Below are 22528 nucleotides of genomic sequence, written 5' to 3'. Positions count from 1 at the left end.
ACAGCTTCTTTCAATCCTTTCTTTAGTTTGGATTCATTATTTCTTCTAAGTTAACCTTTCATTTTGACTTGAAGTGTATTTCATAGTGAACGTTTTTTTCAATGTTGCTGCTTTTATAGGCTCTCATTTGAGAGTGGGGTGGCAAAAAGCTATTTGGAGTCTCTGCACAGATGGGACTTGTTTCCTGGTAGCCTTCATTTATGGGCAACTGTAGAGTATGCACCAGCCATTTGCCTAGGAACCTCCAGATGTGAATATGTGGAGGTCTTTTTCCTGAGGTTGTTCAGTTTTCCAGTGTCTGGTCTGGGACCCATCAACCAGGCTCTGGGGCAGTGAGGGAGGGAGAATGAGGTTGGTATTTTTGAAAACTTGTCCTCAGTCATTTTCTCTTTATCCCTTTGCCTCCCCGCCTCTGTTACTTGGGTTTCCAAAGTTGTGTTTTTCTCCCATTCATGTCTCCGGTGTCTGTTGCCTGGCTGGACTGTCCACTGCTGCGTGGGGTCGGGGAAGGCCTGGGCTCCCACCGCTCTGCTTAAGGACTTTCTGCCTGGTGGGCAGCCCTGTGCTTCAGCCGTCTCCACTTCGGAACCTGCGATGCAAGTCTGAGCCTCTCCAGGGTGTGAAGAGATCAGCCTTCTTGCCCTGGGCATCCTTTATTCAGGCCCTGGAGGGTGTAGCCTCCCCTGCCCAGCTAGTCTTCATTGCAATCTCTCCCTGTTGCTGTTCCCACTTTGGTTTTCTCTTTAATTGCTTCATTGTTACTTTAGTGGGCTCTCAGGGCACAGAGAGAATTCTGTGAAGAATCTGTCCTCTTTAACCGGAAGTCTCATGTACATATTTTTAAATAAATTACCTGATTATATTAGACTTAGCTTGTACCTTTACTCTGGAACTAGCTTAGCAAAAAGTAGTACACGGCAATTCAAAAGAGAACAGTGCAAATAAGTTTAAATCTTTTAAAAAACTGCTCACTTAAGGGTATTGACACTACATTATTTTTGTTTTACTTTTTATTTTGAAATAAATTCAAACTTACAGAAAACTTGCAAGAACTGTCATATTCCTTTTGCCTAGGATCACAGTTGTTAGCATTTTGTCGTATTTATCATCCCGCCATATCTATATGTTTACACATGAATATATATATATTTTTTTTCTTCTCTTGAACCATTGGAGACATCGTGCCCCTTCCCCCCTGCACTTTGGGGATGTGTTTCCTAAGAACAAGGGCCTTCTCAAACGTGGCCACAGAGCAGTTGTCAAAATAAAGAAATCCAATCGTAATGTGGTCCATATCCAAATTGTGCTGTCACGGGACTGTTTTCCTGTCCGGGACCCCACCCAGGGTCATGCCTGTAGTCACTTCTCTCATCTCTTTAGTCTCCTTTGATCTGGCACTGTATGTTAACCTTTTTCTCTCATGACATTGGCATTTTTGAAGATATGGGCAGTTATTTTGTAGACTATCCCTGAGTTGCTGTTATAATGTTTAATTTTGTGGTGCAATTCTTTGTTTATCCTTGTAGCTTTTAGGAGAGTATGAGTCCCTTGGAAAAGAACACGAAAGAGTGAAGGTAATGTTGATTGTTCATCTTCTGACCTTCATGTAGGGGCAAAAGCCTTAGACTGGAAATCAGATCTGACCCGTCTCCCTCCTCCGTCCCCATCTAGCTGTTTGACCCAGAGCACTCGCTCATGCTCTTTGAGTCATTACTCTTGTTGTCACATGTTTAACTCACAAGTTTGTTGGATTCATTAATTTAACAAATACTTATTGAATGTCTCTTGCTTTTGAGATGAAACTTTTAGAAGAGTATAAGATACCATATAGATGCAAATAATTAATACTGTTTAAATAGAAAGCTTTGTTTTTCACAGCATTAGCTTTTCATGGGGTTGAGTTTATGGATTATGTTTGAATTCTTAATTAAAACTCTGTTTGGGAACTACCTATATGTACTCATTGAAACCCTACAATAATGCTGTAAGTGCGGTCGTATTTCTGTTGTGTGAAACGCAGGGTTGCGATTATCCGAGGTCAGTGAAGAGGCCTGCACAGCTAGGCAGCCAAGATTCTGGGGGGTCAGGAGCCAGTCTTTATGTCTGAAATCTCATCATCACAGATACTTGTTTTGCCATTTACTGAGGTTTTAGTCGTTTGTGGTTAAAATGTGTCCATTTTAACCCTAGATTGTTTCTAACCAAGCAAAGTGTAAGAGGCTATGCCTGTTACCAGGGGACCTGCACACGGCTGTTGTATAAACCGGTGTTTTGCTCTCATTTTTTCCCTTGAATTATGGGTATTGGCTGTGTGGTTGATGCCATACTTCCCAAGTGTCTGCCTAATTTTCTTTGTAGCTCTCTGGTATAGTCTTAGGTTAATACTGTGTTATGCGTTTTAAAATAAAAGGAATACGTTTGAATACTTCAGTTATCTGAATTTTTTCCTTTATTTTTGTAGGATACATTAAATACAACTGAGAACAAATTGCTTGATGCTCATACTCAGATTTCTGATTTGAAAAGGTAAAATATATTGTCTTACTAATAAAAAAACACCTCTAATCGTTCTTTTAGCACTTAAACGTGTGTCTTTATTGAAAGTGATGAAAAGAAAGCTTTTCTTGAGGATTTTTAAGTACCTTGAAGTTAGGTTTAATCCTAATCTTCCCCTGACCTGGAGATATGTTTGATTTTAGCCAAAGAAGACTTTTAAATGATTACAATATATTGGTGGTTGTGCCTAAAAGGTACATTTCCCCAGACATTATGTATTTTCTCAGCATTGGTAAAATCTAAATGATATTAAACCATTGAAAATAATTTTAAGAGGCAGTCTAGTTCACTGAATTAGTTTTGTGCTCCAAAAAGAAAATAACATTTACACCAATTTTGTGGTCATCTGCCTTCTTTAAGACCTGGTTTGGGGACTATATTCATGATTTGGTTTACTTAATTAGGTAGGAACAGTCATGAATGGTCCCTGTGGCACATTATTAGATATTTCTAATTGACTTTAGAGCATCTTTTTATTTTAGGAGATAAATGTCCCTTATTTAGGGATTTTACTGCTCTCCTAAGGACTTTCCATGGGGCGGGACAGAAATGCTGTCCAGCTTTCTTCTCTGCTCAGGTCTTTTCAGTGATGCATTCAGTTCCAGAAACAGCTTCTTTATCAGGTTGGTAGAAAGCATCAGCCCTGTTAGAGCTGCGGTTCTCAAACCTTCCTTGCAACAGAGTAGGTAAAAGTTTGAGTCTGAAAGATGAGACGAAGACATATACAAATTTAAAAGAACAGAAAGAATGTCAAGATATGCTCTGAACAATTAATTGGCCAGAGTACTTGTTTTCTGTTGGTAAACTTGAAAATAGGCTATTATTCTCAACACGGCACAAATTAGATGAGCTGCCTGTAGGCTGAGTTGTCCGGGATGGGAAGTTATTTTAATAGCTCTGCTGTTGGGTGTAAGCCTGCTTCCTCTTTTGTGAGAGTGTTACCTGTACATATTTCGTATGCATGAATCCATACATATTAGAATTAAACATGTTAGAATTGCAGTTTCTTTGAATACTTGAATTTATTTTGTTTTTATTTAATTTGTACCCTGTGTGTTTTGATCTGTAGTTAAATTTATAAATTTTTTTTAACTTACTGTGTTAAGTTCATTTGTTGCTCCCTTTTCCTTCAGCTGTAGTGTATGAAATGCTTCTTTGTAGAGTGTTTTGTATTTGCCTTCCTATTTATTCTTCCTGATTTTGTTGAAGTTTAATGGTGGCATCTTACTATGAAAAAGGTTTATGGACTTGCAGCTCTATTGTGACCTCTTTCCTAGAAGTGTCTGTTAAGTAAGTAATTTATAGTTGGGCTATATTTTCAATTTGTTGACATGTACTTAATTTATCTTATTGCTTTTGAATTAGAACAATTTCAAAACTTGAAGCTCAGGTCAAGCAAGTAGAGCATGAAAACATGTTAAGTCTTCGTCATAATTCTCAAACTCCCCTGAGACCGTCACGTGCCAAGTAAGTTGTTTCGTTTAATCTCTGTAAGCTTGAAATAGGTGTATCCTTTTATTGAACTGAGAAGCTCATCTGTCTAAATCATGAGAAAGGGTTAAATATGATCATAGAACTTAGATGTGTAAAAACATCTAATTGTTAGATGTCATCAAAGCTCTTAGGCAGAGGCATTTGCCAGGAGGGAATAGTGGAATCAGATCGGGAGTAAGGAGACTTGGGATATTTTTGTTTTTTGACTCTGCCCAGCTGTGTGACCTTATGCAAATCACTTAATTTTTTTGGAGCCCACTTTTATCATCTTTAAAAACAATGACATTGGTCTAGAACGTCTCAAAAGTTCTTTTAGCCCTAAAATTTCCCAAATTTTATTCCTGTGTTAATGGAAAGACCTATGGAGATGGATCTTCCTTAGGTCGTGTAGTTTTTTCTTTTTAGTTTTTCAAAATTGTCTTTGTTATAATTTCAGAGCATTATGTTGATATGTTTACAGAATAAGTTTTTTCCATATTAGAATTGGTTTTTATTATGATTTTGGTGTAAATAAAGAGTGTTGAATGAGTAGATCATAACTTCATAATATTGATGTTTATCGGAAAAAAGATTAAGTTGTAAACTTTAACCTTTCTAAATAATAATTGTCAAGTGGGAAACTTTTCCTAGGTCTTTGTTAATTAATCTTAGTAGAACATAGTGAATTATCTAAATAAAAAATTATGTAAGTAAGTGAAATGGAACATTTGAGATTGAACAAAATGGAAGCTAGGGTTGGGGTCAGGGAAGGCCTTTCTGTGGAGGTGACATGTAAGCAGAGAGGTGAGCTGTAGAGTTGTTCCAGCTGGGCATGTGGAGGGAAGGAGAGGGATGTCCCTGGCAGAGAAATTGGCCTTACTAAGTGCTGAGGTAAGAAAGAGTTTACTTTATGCTCAAAGAACCTGAAGGAGGCTAGTATGGGCTGAATATTGCCAGCAAGGGGGTGAAGCAGCCCCAGATGAAATTGTCGACCCGGCATCTATCACTTTCTGAGCCGTAGCTGGGAATTTGGATTTTACTCTAAGTCCGTTGGGAAGCCCTTGAATGGTTTTATATAGTAAAACTGTGTCATCTGTTTGCTATTTTGTAAGTGTACCTGCCATGAGGAGGAGATGGAGATGGAAAGAATGGAAGGAGAGAGACTAGGTAGGCTATCGCAGCGCTAGGAGAGAGAGGGTGTCAGCCGTAGAAATGGACAGAAGAGAAGAATTTGAGAGAGAGTCTGCAGGTAGAGTCCACAGAACGTGGCTGTGAATTGGATGGCAAGGTAAGAAAGGGAGGTGTCGGGTTAACGCCTTCATTTCTGTCGTAAACGACTGAATACCACATGTTGAACATGGGAAGAGCAGACCATCGGGTAAAGATCAGAATTTCCATCTTGAATATCTTAGTTTGAGATTCATGTGAATTCCAAGTGGAAATCAAGCAGGCGATTACAAATTTGCGTTTGGAGCCAAGAAATAAGGTCTAGGCTGGAGTTATAAATGTTGGTGTTGTCTTTCTAGATAGTGCTTAAAGCCATAGGATGGATGGTTGTGTTTAGTGAGCAGTGGTCCCAGGACAAAGCTCTGAAGAACCCCAGTGTTTTGATGTCGGGTAGAGAAGGAGTTGGTAAAGGAACCTGAGAAAGAGCTGCCAGAAAGCTAGGAGGAAAACTGATGGCAGTTGCCTGGGTCGAGTGCTGCCGAGAGAGAAGTGAGAGGAAGGTTGAGAGGGTCTGTGGGATTTGCAGGCGGGAGGCTATTGGTGACCTAGAGAGCAGTTTGGCTGGAGCGATAGAAGTGGAAGCCAGTTGGTAGTGTATTGAAGAGAGAATGCAAACAACCTAAACGTCTAACAGCTGGAACATTAATATACTGTGATATGCTTATACTATACAGCGTGACAGTGCCAACACCAGACCAGGGGTTGGCAAACTACAGCCCCAGGCCAACTCCTGGTACACCTGTTCTTTTAAGGTCTGTGAGCAAAGAATCGTTTTATGTTTTTAAATGTTTGAAAAAAAATCAAAGAGTAATATTTCATGATACGTGAAAATTATATGAAGCTCATATTTCAGCGTTCATAAATAAAGTTTTACTGGAACACACCAAGCTTTTTCACTTACGTACTGTCTGTAGCTGCTGTGCACTACAATAGCGAAGCTGAGTAGTTGTGGCAGAGACTGTCTGGTGTGTAAACCCTACGATAGTTATCATCTGGCTCTTTACAGAAGAAATTTGCTGACGCCTGAACTAGACCGTCAACGTAGTTTATTCTTAAGAACATAATGTGGAACAACAACAAAAAACTAGTTGCAGAAGAAATAGGATGGATACTATTTATATCGACTTGAGCATGTGAAACTTCTGCACGTCTTATGGATTCATACAGATGTAGTGAAAGTATAAAAACACGCATGAGAATGCTGAACACAAATTACTATCAGCGGTTGCTTTTGGGAGGGATGAGATTGGAGAGGAACTCAGGGGACTCTAGTTGTGTCCGTAGTGTTCCACTCTTTGGAAATCTAAAGAGGATGTAGCAAAGGATCAAGATTTTATAAAGTGGGATGGTTGGTGCCTGGGTATTATCTGTATATCTATGCATGGTTGAAATATTTTATAATTTTAAAATCAACAGGAACCGATCAAGGATTAGTATTCAGAATATATAGAACTCCTACAAATCAATAAGAAAAAGAACCTCCTCAATAAACAAACAATAAAACCTCTTCAGTAAACAAGCAGTTCACATAAAAAGAAACCTACATGGCTAATAAAAATGAAAAGATGCTCATTTCGCTAGTAGTCAGAAAAATGCAAATTAAAACAATAATGGGAGGCCACTCACACCATCAGACAGGCCACACTTACAGTCTACTCATTGTAAAGTTTGCAAAGATGTGAAGAGCTAGGAACTTGCAAACTCCTGGTTGGTACAGCTCATCTGGAGAGTGGTCAGTATCCAGTAAGACTAAAGACGTGGACACCCCAAAATCCACAGCTCTAGTTTTAGATATTTACCTTAGATTCTTACACCTGTCACTTGCAGCATTGTTAAAGGTGATATATTCGAACCTAAACATCCACCAACAAGAGAAAGGATAGATAACTGATATATTCATACTGTAGATAAATGATTAAAATGATAGAGCTTTATGTATTAACATGAGTAAATCTCAAACATGATGTTGAGTAGGAAAAGCATTAAATGGATGTCTATGTTATACCTTTTATGTAATTTAAAAAATACAAACAACAATACATGTGTAATTTTGCCTTAAAATTAAAAAAAGTATGGCAAGATGTTAGCATTTGTTAAAACTAAGTATGAGTGAGTGTGTTACAATGTTCTTTGTAATTTTCTAACAATTTTTGAAATGTTTCTTAATTTAAAAATTGAGGAAAAAAGGAGGAAAGGAGTGACTGGAAGTTGAAATGAAAATAGATAGAAGGGGCAACTTTTTTTTTTTTTAAGGCAACCTTTCTTTGGTAAGGACGATTGGCCCTGAGCTAACATCTGTTGCCAGTCTTCCTCTTGCTCCCCTCCCCCAAAGCCCTGGTACATAGTTGTATATCCTACTTTTATTTATTTATTTTATTTTATTTTTTTGAGGAAGATTAGCCCTGAGCTAACATCTGCTGCCAATCCTCCTCTTTTTGCTGAGGAAGGCTGGCCCTGAGCTAACATCCATGCCCATCTTCCTCTACTTTATACGTGGGACGCCTACCACAGCATGGCTTGCCAAGCAGTGCCATGTCCACACCTGAGATCCGAACCGGTGAACCCCGGCCCACCTAAGTGGAATGTGCAAACTTAACCGCTGTGCCACCGGGCCGGCCCTGTACTTTTAAGTCATTCTAGTTCTTCTATGTGGGATGCTGCCACAGCATGGCTTGATGAGCAGTGTGTAGGTCTGTGCCCAGGATCTGAACTGGCGAACCCAGGGGCAGAGCGCAGGAACTTAACCACTTGGCCGTGGGGTCGGCCCCAGACACAACTCTTAAAAAGTTTGGTTGTGAAAGGGAGCAGAGAGAGGAAGGCAGGAGTTCTTGTGTCATGGTTTCTCTTTCTTCTCTGAATTGTGATGCGAGGTTATCACCTGACAGTCAGGGTTGGGGTGAGAGGTCTGAGGAGGCAGAGAGGGTGTAAGACAGTCGTATTGGAGAATCGGAGCTCGCTGAGTACAGGAAAGCTGTGTTGTCAGCCAGTGTCGGGTGTCCACTTGAGATGGTGATAGTGATTCTGTAATGATACCCTAGTCTGCATTGGGTGACTTTTTTCCAGCAAAGCTCAACTGTAGGAGTGTAGACACTAAGAAGTGAGATCGTTATAGTCATCAGGGTTAGGTTTTTGCTGCCAGTCAGGTGTGATGGAAGGTGAGAGGGAAGGGAGTCAAGGCAGTGAATCAGGAATAGGTGGTCCAGAGTAGGTAGAGAGGAGCTAGGAAAGCCGGGAGGGGTTAACGTGTAGAAAATGGTGAGGCCGAGGATCGCAGGTCAGAGTGCTGTGTGTGGTAATGCTTGACTTGGGAGCCGAAAGAACCTTTGGAGGACTGGTTCCTTGAGCAGGGGCTGTGTTCTCTGGTGATGACAAAGTCCAGTGAGTGTCCTCTGAGGGGGGCAACTGAGGAGGAACAGAATCAGATCATTGGAGAGAGGTCCAGGACAGCCATACTTGTGGACGCTGATGCTGCCCAGTGTGAGAGGAGGAGCAGGTGCGGAGAAAGTGAGTCAGGTTCCGAAGTCCGGCAAACGACCACTAATGTATGATGACGTGAGCCTCAGACGAGCAGGGTTTTCATAAGAATGTGGGAGAGTAATGGTCTAGAAGCGCATGGCTCAATAAGTAGTGCCAGGAGCCACGTGCGGCTATTTAAATTTAATTTAATTTAAATTAAATAACATTTAAAAATTGGTCCTTCAGGGGCTGGCCCCGTGGCCAAGTGGTTAAGTTCACGAGCTCTGCTTCGGTGGCCCGGGGTTTTGCCAGTTTGGATCCTGGGCGCAGACATGGTACTGCTCATCAGGCCATGTTGAGGCAGCATCCCACATGCCACAACTAGAAGGACCCACAGCTAAAATATACAACTATGTACTGGGGGGATATGGGGAGAAAAAGCAGAAAAAAAAAATTGGCACCTGAGCTAACAACTGTTGCCAATCTTAAAAAAAAAAAAAATTGGTCCTTCAGCTTCACTAGCCACATTGCGGGTGTTCAGTAGCAGTATGTGACTGGTGGCTGCTCTGTTGGCCTCTGCAGATAGGGGATGTTTCTGTTTTTGCAGAAAATTCTGCTGGACCGTGCAGGTCTGGGAGGAATGAGCCAGACCTGAGCTGTGGTGGGATATGAAGGAGGTGCAGTGTGGGCAGTGAGGCAGTGGGCTCTTTGGGGCTGTTCAGAGCTGTGTGGATGTGAGAGTACCTGAATCTTGACTGCGATTCAGGAATGCTCAGAAGTAACAGAAACCTAAAATAACAATTCAGTTGGATCTGAAAACCGTGAAATAGAATTCATGTATCTAAAATAAGATTGTTACATGCAGTTTTTAAATTGCTGTGCAATGTGTAAGTAATATTTGAAAGCAGGTCATTTTCGATATGTGCTCGGTCTAAATTGAAGCAGAACCCTTATAATGCCGCTGAACTTTTCTCCCTCTCACAGCACACTAGCAACCTCAGATGTCAGCAGGCGGAAGTGGTTGATACCAGGAGCAGAGTATTCCATCTTTACTGGCCAGCCCTTGGACGCCCAGGATAGTACAGTGGATAACCAGCTGGAGACCTGTGTTCCTGGGTAAGATAGCCTTGTCAAAGATCCTATTTAGGAACCATTATGTTCTCTTAGAGATTCCAGTTGCCTTTAAATGTGCAGGAAGGTGTGAAGAGCCATCTCCTTTTTTCTTTAATGTCTTAATTTTGAGCATCTGATTTTTACTTTATTTTGAAAGGCTAGTGCTTTCAGGATTTTACTCTCATGGGCTCTGCAGAGCTTCCCGTGCTGTGCTCCTGGCTCAGTGGTGCACCATGCATGGGCTTGTGGTTAGGACAAGATGTAGATCCTCTCGCCCTCCGGGTCGCCCGGGCCCACATAAGCAACCTCATTCATTTACTCCAGAGTGCCACATAAATATAATATTTCTATATGTGCTAGGATGTGAAAAGGATTGAGAAGCGCGGGTGTGTTATATGCAGGTTCGGGTGTAATTTATTTGCATTGGGAAGCATACATATTCATTGTGGCGTATAATTGTGAATGCTCATGTTATTCCCCTAACAATCCCAGTAAACTGTGTGTCTCAGTTCAGGCTGCTATAACGAATTACCATACACTGGGTGGGTTTAAACATCAAACATTTATTTCCTACAGTTCTGAGGCTGGAAGTCCAAGATGAGGGGGCCAGCATGGTTGGGGTCTTGGTGAGGACCCTCTTCCTGGGTCTCTCCTCACATGGCCTGTCCTGGGTGCATGCATGCAGAGACAGGTCTATTCCTCTTTTATAAGGACACAAATCCCATCGTAGGGGATCCACCCTCAGGATCTCCTCTAAACCTAATCATCTCCCCAAGACCCCAGATAACCATGACAGTGGAGATTGGCGCTTCAACGTAAGAACTTGGAGCGGCACAGAAATTCAGTCCATAGCACTGTGTGTCCTGTGATTATCATTTAAGGTACCATTCTCCTCCGGAAAAGGATTCTTCCCCTGGAAGTACACCAACAAGCTTATTGATAAAAAAACAGAGAGAGACTTCAGACACACCAATCATGAAAGCTTTGAAAGAACTCGATGAAGAAAAAATACTTAAAAATTGGGGCACACAAACAGAGAAAGAAGACACGTCAAATAGTAAGTATTTTATTCCTTGTTTCATATAGATAGATACATAGATATCTTCTCCTTTCTCTCCCAATTATATTACCTTCTTTAAAATGAAATTCCTCAAGTAGTGAAATAAAAAGTTTATTTTACTCCTGCCTGAGCCCCATTTCATAGATAATTGAATCCCCTAGTTAATAACTTATCACAGTCATGGCAACACATACCTTTTATACAAAGCAAATTATATGTTACATTCTGATTATTAAAGATTGACCTGGCATTCTTAAGGATATTTGACAAATTTCTACATCCGTTTGTCTTACTTGCACACATGGAAAACTTATGACAGACATTTGGTAATCGTAAATGAAGATGTTGCATTTCCTACTCTTCCTTGCTTGGTTCCTGAGCATCTATCAGTGGGACAGGAAATATCTGTAATACTGTTTTGTTGCAGGTCCTTGTGCTTTCTCTGGAGCTTACTTGGTTGAGCCTGCTAATCACGTCATTAACGTCTTTGGTGTTGCTTCTCCAAAGCAGTATCTCCTAGTAAATAAATTAGTGACCTGATTTCTAAAAATAAACTCTGTTGAAAAAATCACCTTGAGTGCCGGTTGTAAACAGGGAATCAGAATGAATCCATTATAAACTCCCACATTTTTCTTCATCAAGCATTTTTTATGATGATAATGTGGTGCGTTTGCAAATAATCATTAGAACCTAGGTACTGAGGTTAATTGCTTGCTTGGCGTAACTGTCTGTTAATAAAGGCAGATAGCTGAAGCTGGGTTTGTTTTGTTTGATTTTTTTCCTTTACATTTTTCTGTTATAGAATTAGTGAACCCTCAGCAAAGTGAAACTTCAGTCAATGCAAGTCGGTCCCCAGAGAAAGGTGCCCAGCAAAGACAAAAGAGATTTAATTCTGCTTCACAGAGATCGTCATCTTTACCACCTTCAAATCGTAAATCAAGTACTCCAAGTAAGAGTTCGATGTCTGTATCTCTTGGGCTCGAAAGAGGGATACCTCAGTCGTGCACACGGTTTGATGTTTGTCTCCCTTATCCTCTCCCTCACATCTGGTAGTGTGCTCAGAGCACAGGATCCCTAAATAGATCTTGTCAATAATAACGTTGTCTGAATGCACAGATACGATGACTACAACTGAAGAAATTCTCAGTTTATTGAAGTAAGATTTTTGGTGTGTCCTGCAAATTTTTGGCAACTAATAGTACGTCACAGTTTTTGACATGGTAGACAACCGTCTAATTAAGCATTAGTTCAAACAAATTAAGCTAGCCTGAAAAAGGTGATGTTTTTCATACATTTACCTAAGGTTGCTCAGCATTAGTCACCTTTTTCTTTATCCAATTACAAGTATGGCTTTAAAGTTACGCATTGGATTTCCATATCCTCAATTCTGTGTTCATAACAGCAGAGGAGATTCGTATATGACTGTTACAGGAATGCTCGCTAGCACTCTGGTGTTTCCATCTTATTTCCAGTCGACTTCTAAAATCCTGAAAAACCAGTTTTGAGTCAGAGTGCTGAAACTACAGTCTGATATACTAAAATGTTGACAGTGGTTCCCTCTAGACGTTAGGATTATGAATTATTTTTATTTTGTATACTCTTATCTTTCAAAAAGTTTTTATTTTTAGTTTTTTTTATTGAGTTAATGATAGATTACAGTCTTGTGTGATTTCACTTGTACATTAATGTTTGTCATTCGTGTTGTAGGTGCACCACTTCACCCTTTGTGCCCATCCCCCACCCCACCTTTCCCCTGGTAGCCACTAATCTGTTCTCTTTGTCTACATTTTTAAATTCCTCATATGAGTGGAGTCATACAGAGATGATCCTTCTTCAAAAAGTTTAACAATGAAAATGTAATTCCTTTTAGAGTTTGAAAAAACGTCCTGAAAAGGAAACTATGTTCCACCAATATGACACACATATAGAAGGAAAAAATATTTATTTCCTCTTTGTTTTCTTCTGTAGCAAAAAGAGAGATTATGTTAACACCAGTGACTGTGGCTTATAGTCCAAAGCGATCTCCTAAAGAAAATTTGTCTCCAGGATTTAGTCATCTGCTTAGCAAAAATGAAAGCAGTCCGATTCGGTAAGTTCTGTAAAATTGTAGAATAAAGTAGATATGTTATTGATTTTTTACAATGTCAACTTATGCCTCTAGCTATTACTGATTTTTCAGTTGTTAATGGAACCCTGTGGATTCAAATCATTTAAATGATCGTCGTACTAAAAATAGAAAAGCACTATAATACATGGAAACAGTTTTTAAACTACATAAACTGGCTACTAGTAAATTTTAAATACCACCTTAGAACCCCTTCTAGTTTTTGGATGTAGAATGATAATTCTTTGTTTTCCTGAAAAGGTGTACGATATGGGGAAATTCTTGAGCCATTTGTACAAGAAAGTGGGCTGTCCTGGTATGGCCCTGGCACTAAACCTAAGTTTATGTGTGCTCTGGAGAAAATTGTCCTCTCTGAAGTGTGGTCAGCAGGACTGACTCCTAAGACAGGAGAGCTGGTTTCCCAGCTCCATGAGGCTCCTGGAGAGATTACCTAAGCACATTGAGCCTCAGTTTCCCCTTCTGTAAAACGGGGATAATAATGCCTGCCCTGCCTATGTTATAAGGTTGTTATAAAGATAAATTGAGAGAATGTATGGGGAAATGCTTGAAGGCTCTACTATGTGCATATAATTTTGTGTTTGAAAATATATGTTAAATTCCAGTTTTAGAAAATTATATGACCGTCTTTTTTTAAAGACAAAAATATAGATATGTGAATTAACTGGATGCCAGCTCATCTTTCTAGTGGAGATAGGGAAAATCAGTTAACATTTTTTTCTCACAAGTAACTTGCTTCATTCAATAGATTTGATATACTTTTGGATGATTTAGATACTGTTCCTGTGTCTACGTTACAACATACCAACCCAAGAAAACAACTCCAGTTTCTTCCTCTAGATGGCTCAGAAGGTATCTTTTACTAAAAAATTATTACTTATGGCTTTAAGTCATTCATTTTGTGAGTTTCTGGTATTGTTTTAAGGTTCTAAATATTATAATACCCTGCACTTAAATATTTTTCTACCCAAGGGCCTCTAAAAATAAGCATTCATGATGCTCATATTGTGTGTCACTGTTGTTGTCCTCATTGAAAAATAGGGAAACTGAGGTACAGGGAATGTTAGTGTTTAACTACCAGGGCCATACTGTTCAGTTTTTTTTTTACAGTCATGCATCGCTTAATGATGGGGATGTGTTCTGAGAAGTGCATCGTCAGGCGATTCCGTCATTGTGCAAACGTCACAGGGTGCTACACACACCGAGACGGTGTAGCCACTGCACACCTAGGCTTTTGGACCACCATCATGTGTGTGGTCTATCCTTAATGAAAACGGCATTATGTGGCGCATGACTGTACTTTCGTATTCTATAACTTATGTGCAACTTAAGCTTTGAGTGATTTTTTTTCTTTTTTCTCATTTATATTTTAAGTTTGGAATAAAGTTATAAGATAATGTATATGAAATCATTTGAGTCGGTCCTTAAAATGTTAATGTTGGTGTGTGTCCAGTGAATGTGGTGCTTGGTTTTTAAGCTTTTTCGCTTTAAGTTTACTTACAGTGCATTTGAGTTTGCATGTGTCCATTAGGGAAGTGGTGAAGCTTGTCAAACTGAGGGCAAAGCTTTTAGAATTCTGTGGAGAATAAGTGCTGAAAAAATAAGATCGTAACCTATTTAGTATATATATGATCTATTAGAAAAATTGATAAGAAACAATTTTTTTTCTCTTGGACAGAAAAAAAATATTCTGAAAAAGCCACTGACACCCATGTTAATCATAGCTCTTCCCTTGAACTGTTGCCAAATGGAGTGAAGAAACCCTCTGTGAGAACAGCCTGGGAGAAGAATAAGTCGGTTAGCTATGAACAGTGTCAGCCTGCTTGCGGAGCACGACATGGTGATGATTTTGAATATACAGCAAAAATTAGGACCCTAGCTGAAATGGAGCGGTTTTTTGATGAACTTACAAAAGAAAAGGACCAGGTAAAAACAAACAAAATTTTTAAAAAATCTTCTTCTGAACTTAACCCTGATGTCTTAGGAATAGTCAGAAGGGAATTGTGGAGGCCAACCTATCCCAGGAGGTTGCCGTGGGTACCACAGCAAAGCTGCACCGGAATAGCGTGCGAGCCGAGCTGTCCTTGCTAATCATGACGGGAGGAACTTATGTGACGACAAGATGGACAAGAAAATACTAGGCTGAAGTCTTGTCTTTCCATTCTGTTACAAACCTCCCTGCCGGTAATTAGAATTCTTCTATTTTTATTTAAACATCTTTTTGTGTTAACAGATTGAGGCAGCACTAAGTCGGATGCCTTCTACTGGAGGACGAATCACTTTGCAGACGAGATTAAATCAGGTGAAATGTCTTAGTCTGAATCTGCTTTAGAGGCTGATGCTAGTCCGTGCTCCATTTATCCAGGATGATGTTTTTAAATCATGACTTTTAGGCACGCTGATGCAGTCGGTCAAAACTGTTGGCCTTGTGGCCGGCCTGGTGGTGCAGCGGTTAAGTGTGCATGTTCCACTTCGGCAGCCCCAGGTTCGCCGGTTCGGATCCCAGGTGCGGATATGGCACCGCTTCTCAAGCCATGCTGTGGTAGGCGTCCCATATGTACAGTGGAGGAGCATGGGCATGATGTGAGCTCAGGGTCAGTCTTCCTCAGCAAAAAGAGGAGGATTGGCAGCAGATGTTAGCTCAGGGCTAGTCTTCCTCAAAAAAACCACCAAACTTTTAGCCTTTATAGGAAGTCTTCGGTGACTATAGCATATTCTATAACTGCATGCTAGCTTTCACGAATAAAAACTGATTTTACCTTCATACCTCAAGAAAAAGGTGGTCATGCCATTGTGGTTTCAAGAAACTAACGTTGGAGCAAATGGCGATATGCCTTATCAGATTTTACATTGTTAAATTAATGTTCTCACATGAAATCCCCCTTTTTGTGTTTGTTTTTTCCCCTCCAATCTGTAATTTATTTCTGAACCCCTTTCCATTTAGTAAACGTGTAAAACAGTTGCACTTTGCAGCTGGAATAGCTGTAGGGGTTAGAGAGAGAGAGAAAGAGAGGTGATTCCACTGTTGAGCAAGTGTGGCCTGTGTGTATTTTAGTTGCTTTTCAGAGAGAATTAAAATGCATGAAACCATGGGACATTTTAAATCTGCTCTTTTTGTAACATTTTAAACATAACAAGTATATGTCTCTTATATAACTGCATGTTTTGGCTTTTCAGTGCCTTAACTCCAGGAAAAGTTCATTTTCAGATTGATCTGTAATACCAGAAGGGAAGAAAAACACAATGAAAATAGCAGAGGTCTTTTTCTAGGGCCTGTGTCTCTAACTTCTCTTTTTTTCTGTCTTTGAGTCTTTTTATTGTTCTGAAAGTTTTTATTTAATAAGTTATAAGACTCAACACATGAAGCTCTTCTTAAAATAGTTTACTGGAAAAGCAGAAGAAAAACTTGTTGATATTCAGATTCTAAATCTATCTGAAACGTTTGTTTAATGTATTTTTATATAATGATTATAAGCGCTTAAAATAAGACTTAAAGGGTGTTAATTTCTGTTTATATATGTCAAACTAGTTCAGTCCAGTAAGAAGACAAATGGCAGCAAAAAGGGGATGAAGATGCATATATATGATTTATAAGTGAAAAAGGTAAAATTGGGCAAAAAAAAAGATGAAAAATATTCAGCCTCCCCAGTGAATAAAAAATATATATATACATTTAAACAAAAGCATCATTTTTTTTTAAGCTATTACATTGGCAGATATGTCTTAACAACATCCAGGATGGGGAAAAGCTTATTCCCATACACCATAGGTGGAAGTAGAAATTGTTACAGACTTTCTGGAGCACAGCTTGACATGTGTCCAAAACTTTGAATTTTGTATTTCTTTAGACCCAGCGTTTTTACTTCTAGGAGTGATTCCTAAGGCAATACTTACAGATATGTGCAAAGAGATATAGGTATGTGCAAAGAGTTATGTTTAAGAATATTTATTGGAGCATTATTTATGATATCTAAATTGGAAGCAACCTAAATTTCTACTAAAAGATTCTTGGTTAAGTATGGTATATCTGATGGAATATTGCACGTTAATTTAAAACAATATCATAGAAGGATATATTTCATAACAAGAAAAGTTGATTTGGAAAACATTTTGAAGTAGAGAGTTTGATTCTGTTTTTATTTTTCTTCTTAAAAATGGTGTGCATATCTGCAGAAGAAACAGGAAAGAGGAACAGTGGTGTATTACTTTTTACTCATCTGTCTTCTAAATATTCTATAATGAAAGTGTAATCTTTTTATAATTACAGTTAGAGAGAGAACGATTTTTTAAGAGAAAATTAAGTTTTATTTCAGGATACCATTGGAGCTAATACTGAATAAAGTATTTAAAATAATATATATTCCAGGTACTATTTATTTAACAGTAGTACTATTTATTTTTATTTATTTGGGTTTTTTTGAAGAAGAAGATTAGCCCTGAGCTAACATCCATGCCCATCTTCCTCTCCTTTATATGTGGGACGCCTACCACAGCATGGCTTTTGCCAAGTGGTGCCATGTCTGCACCCGGGATCCGAACCAGCGAACCGCGGGCCGCCAAGAAGCGGAACGTGCAAACTTAACCGCTGCACCACTGGGCTGGCCTCCTATTTATTTTTAAATAGCAGTTGTTAGATTAATTCATTGTGAAATCTCTTGTTCTTGCAAAATAATTTTGTAATTTTACTGTTTATACTTATTGTTTGCTAGAAGAAAGGTTGGTTTGGTGGTAATTATTGAACCGGTGAACTTGATGTAGAATTCTAATTGAACTTTCTCCATTATTTTCACCTAGGAAGCCTTGGAAGATCGTTTGGAAAGGATTAATCGAGAACTGGGCTCAGTTCGCATGACTTTGAAGAAATTTCATGTTTTGCGCACGTCTGCAAATCTCTGAGATTTGTAGCCATTAAATTTTGAGACATTTTTGTTTGCACTAATGTATAATTACGCACTCAGAAAAGGCAAACTATTTTGTACTGTTTATAGGCCTTCAAACAGTAGTTTTACAATCATGCTCTTCTTTACACTTGCTATTTTATACTTCAAATGGCCACATATTTTCAAGATATTTTTGTTATGCTCAGGAATCTCTTGTATATTTTACTATTTAAAAAGTATTATTTTTAAATAGTATATGTCTCCAATTTATATCAAGAATAAGGAAACGTGAACACTGGAGGCAGCTTGTTTCTAAATAGTGTTATCCTTTTACAATTAACTTTGCACACCAATTTTATAAACTTGTTCTACATTGTGAATATGATTTTTTAAAAAATAAATGCATAAGAACAGCTTTCATAATGATAGACTAATACATGCTGAATGCAAAAAAAATCTGGATTTTAGTTGTGTTGAGGTTTTTTAAAAATGATAATGCAGTTCCTTTTCGAAACATGTCTTAGAGTGAATATTAGAATAGTAATAATGGAAATAATGGAATATTGGAACGCTTTCAAAACTACATGAATATAACTCATTTTGTTTCTCTTAAACTTTATTGTTTATAAGGAAGGAAGAATGAGAGGGATGTAATTCTCTAATTTTGTCATATATGTTAGTACTTTTCAGAAAAAGTTGAACAATTGGAGAGCTGTAGCTTTCTGTCCATCATTCTGACCATAACTTGTGTCCCACCCTTGACGGTAGGTTGAGAAAGCTTTGAGGAAATGCAGGCCACCATCCAGTGAGGTAGTAAGAGCAGCCCTGGCTTCCTCAATGTGCAAGGCTTCAGCTGTCAGTCACTCGTCATGCAGACATTTGTAACCTCTCTCCACTCCCTCCACTCCTGCCAAAAAAAAAAATAAATGCTCCCATAGTAGATGTGGTAAGAACACTAGATTGAGATCAGAAAAAGCTACTCTGCTTGTTAATGGACAGAGACTATGTCTGGATAGAGCCTGGTGCCTTTGTGGCCTTGCTGGAGGGCTCCAGCCCATGGCGTTGGCAGCACCTCCTGGCCCTTGGAAGTAGCCCCTTGACAGGAGGCTGTGTGCTGATCAGGAGCTCTAGCAGGTCTGTGTCCTGTTTGCTGGTCAAGTCTGGGCTGTTTAAGTCCACTTTTTGGTTGCCTGTCAGAACCTAGCGCCCACATGTTTCAGCTCGACACATGATGATAAATGGACTCATTCCAAACTTTCAAAATTGATTCCCATTGAAAATGCTCAGGTTTTAAGTTTTGCTTTACTTTTGAGCTTATTCTTCTCCGCGTGTAGCTCTTAATAGCATATAGTTACAGTGCACCAAGCCAACCGTTATTCCATTAGTGGATATACATGCCTTCGAGCAGGGGTCTCAGATGACCTTTGAGTACCCTTCACCAAAGCTGCACCGGCTGGAGCTCAGCCGGGGGCCCATAGCCATGCTCCTTCTCAGCCTGGGGGGCTTCTCCGCAAGGAGGGGCCGTCTGACAGCCCCTCTCCTGCTCCTCTCGAGAACGGAACCTCAGCTCCCAGCTAGCTCCTGCACCCCAGTTGAAGATGCCTGTCTAATCAAAATTGCTCATAACAGAATCAAGTGCCTTTATTCTTGGTATCTTTTTCTAGCCTTTTTTTTTAATCTCATAGTGACAGTAAAGAAAAAGTTCATTTAATCAAGGTCCAGTACAGCTTGTGTCCAGACCTAATAAAGGGATTGACTTTACTGATGATGTTCCCTACAGTGTGTCCAGTATATGTTGTTAAGAGTGAACTTAAAATTATTAGGATCTTTCATTGTTCCCTATTTTTATTGTAAAGTCCGCTACCTTCCTAAGACTCGGAAATTGCCATTCAGAAGAGATTACAGTTTTATCTTGTCAAGGAGTTATCTTCTTAGTAGTCTGTACTGGCTTATTCCCAGAAAGGTATTAAGCTCCATCAACACATTTTCTGTGCCTCTCTCTCAGAAAACATGCTTTGATTTTTGAAGTGTGTAATAGATTGGAAGTATCAGTCACTTTTTTTTTTTTAATTTTTTCTCTTCATAGCTGTGAAGAGGGAAACCAAGGAAAATCGTTTTAGCCGTCTCTCCCTTCGGTAATGCTTAACTTAGGACACTCAGCTCCACAACAACTCGCCCTAAAAGTGGAAAAGGTGGCCGTCTGAAAAAGCGACTCTTACCCCAGGGAGGTAAAGTGCTCTTGTTGCCGGCTGGGCTGAGCTGCAGTTAGTGAAGAGCTCAGTGAATCTTCTGTAGCGGGAAGTGCCTTCTCAAATGCAAATAGAGTTAAGGCTCTCCTTTCACCTGGCTCTGCCCCTGCCGTTCCCTTACAAAGCTCCTGAAGTGGGGAAACGCCCTTTGGGAGCTCCAGTTAAAATATGTGTTCCAGCCGAAGCAATAGTCAATGCAGCTCAGAGGGCGAGCCGGGATGCAGAAGCTGGGCCAGGGACAGGAGACCAGGCAGACCCAGGTCACACTTGGGCTCAGGCCTGCCTTCCTCTGCAGTAAAAGCTAAGATGAACTGATAAAAAGCTTCCATTAAGGGAGATTATATAAAGTGCCTGGTGCTTAGTGAATTTTCAGTAAATAGTACATTTCAGATTCATACTGAGTTAAACAGAATTTTGAAGTAGGGATTTAGTACTTTTTAAAAATAGAAAAGTAGATTATGTCCCCAGCAATTGACTTAAAAACTACATTGGGTTGGTTGACATTTCTGTTAAGTGGTCTAAGATGGTCTTTCCACCATTTTGCAAAAAATGAGCTTTCTTGGAGTTTAAATGAGCTTCCCTCTTGTGTGAGAGTTATTTTTTTTATGACAAAAAAAAAAGATAACCTGTTGAGTGTAAGTTCAGAAGCACTTTGATCTTAAAACAGGTAATTTGGAGTTATTTGATATAAATACAGGACATTTCCCTTTGAAAAGTATTGCCAATGTAATCAAAATAATTCCTTCCTTGAATGTTCCCTAGTTAGCTGTCTAAAGGTGACAGCCTGTGAAGGCAGGACTGCACAAAGGAGGTGCCTGCCACTGGCCGTTAGAAGATCTATATGAATATTATTATTTTATAGAGTTTGATAAGCAACCAAGACAGTCCCATTTTTAACTCAGAAAAGCCCAGGTGCTTTGCTGAATGCTATTTGCAGTCTGAACTCTGCACTTAGATATGTAGTAAAATTAGACATTTTTGTCATTTTAATTTTGAGATATCTCAAAAACTGTTTTCACTGAATTTTAATGTGCCACTTATGCTGTGAGTCTTTAAGAAGCTTTAAAAAATAAATGCACACCTTTAGGTGCCCTTTAGGAGTCATAAAGGTAAATCATATTTACCCATCATGAGTGATTGTGTATGGTTATGAGATCTGCAGGTCTGATTAAACCTATTGTATTGCACACATTTTGCAGGAAATAATTTCCTGCCCTGCCAAGAGTTGTGTGGCAGTTTGATCATAAACTCTACCCGTATTCTTAGGACCTGTGTTACTAAGCTTTCCCCTTCTGATTGGTGTTTTACTTCAATAGACTCCTCTCCAATGGGAGGAATCAAGCCATAAATTTGCATTTGCCGGACATTATACACCACATCATTGCTATGAGCACAGACTTCAAAGATAATTGTTTTATCTACACTTTCACAGTAACAGTGAGCAATATAATGTGAAAACTTTGCTTCCCGTAGTGCTGCTGCTGATTAGACAGACAAGTGCTTGTTGCGGTTAAATCTGGTCAGATCCTGGAGTGAAATTGTAAGCTCCACGAGAGCAGGGACCATGTCTCCTCCATTCTTGCGTACAGGCACTCAATAAATATTTGTGGCTGTGAGCTGTCTTGTGATATTGGTGTATTTATTCCTTCCAGCTAACTGGGATCTGGCTTTTAATAGTGTTGAGTCCTCTGAGTTAGTGGTTTGAGTACAGGCGTTGCAGCGTCCCAATGGTATCTGTCCAGGTGCTCAGTTCTGACTGGTGTACAGGCACTGAGCCTCACTCTGGAGCTCTGTGATGCTCTGAAAATCTTAATGGGTCTTAGGTACCTCTCGGTGGAGGGAAGGGGTTGAGGGTTTGGTATTTGATGGGACACCTTCACCTGTGCCAGTGTGATCATCATAAGACTGGTATTTTGAGGCGAGTCACGTAAGGGGGGCTTGCCTGGCCCATCCAGTCTCCAGTTCTGACAGTAACCCAAGGAGATGAACAGCCTCTGGTGGGTTTTGCTCCCCCTGACCTCGTCTGAACTCATCTTGGACTGCTTTAGTTTTGGTGTGCACTTGCCCTTCCAGGGGAAAGCCCTCAGGTCTCCTCTCAGCCATGTAAGGTGAGACTTAGTGGTGGGTGACTACCACTAGGTTTTAGGTGTGCCCTGGTTAATTCAGATCTTGGCAAACAAGTCCATCCTTGCTCAATCTAAATATACACTTAACATTTTGTTTTAAGTTTCACCCAATACCTCTTGGTCTCTTTATTTTCCAATTGGAGAGTCAAGATGAAGCTATTTCTCATCCTCTTCCAGTTCCTTCTTGAGGTCAAGGACTAGAACTTCACGCACACCCTCTGGCTACTGTGACTCCTACTACTTCTGATGGCCAGCGAGCATTTTCA

The 22528-nt window shown here is 39.7% G+C and overlaps 1 protein-coding gene across 24 annotated transcripts in view; it reads left to right on the top strand.

The window, feature by feature from the left end:
- The window catches only part of MPHOSPH9 (M-phase phosphoprotein 9), a 57657-nt gene extending 35905 nt beyond the window's left edge, over nt 1-21752 (top strand). For 12 of the 24 annotated variants that reach the window (XM_014727560.3, XM_070220380.1, XM_014727562.3 and 9 more), the window contains 11 exons: nt 1527-1574; nt 2462-2526; nt 3922-4023; nt 9697-9828; nt 10707-10882; nt 11688-11834; nt 12854-12974; nt 13756-13859; nt 14686-14933; nt 15241-15309; nt 17802-21752. In XM_014727560.3, the coding sequence (XP_014583046.2) occupies nt 1527-1574; nt 2462-2526; nt 3922-4023; nt 9697-9828; nt 10707-10882; nt 11688-11834; nt 12854-12974; nt 13756-13859; nt 14686-14933; nt 15241-15309; nt 17802-17903 (1314 nt within the window). In that variant the 3' untranslated portion in view covers nt 17904-21752. The remainder of the gene's footprint in view (nt 1-1526; nt 1575-2461; nt 2527-3921; nt 4024-9696; nt 9829-10706; nt 10883-11687; nt 11835-12853; nt 12975-13755; nt 13860-14685; nt 14934-15240; nt 15310-17801) is intronic. The other 12 variants (XM_070220376.1, XM_014727561.3, XM_070220382.1 and 9 more) reach the window with 2 other exon arrangements.
- The last annotated feature ends 776 nt before the right edge of the window (nt 21753-22528 follow it).

The sequence above is a fragment of the Equus caballus genome, chromosome 8, assembly GCF_041296265.1.
Source record: "Equus caballus isolate H_3958 breed thoroughbred chromosome 8, TB-T2T, whole genome shotgun sequence".
NCBI lineage: Eukaryota > Metazoa > Chordata > Mammalia > Perissodactyla > Equidae > Equus > Equus caballus.
The sequence above is the reverse complement of the archived record's forward strand: the minus strand, read 5'-3'. Positions and strand labels throughout refer to the sequence as shown.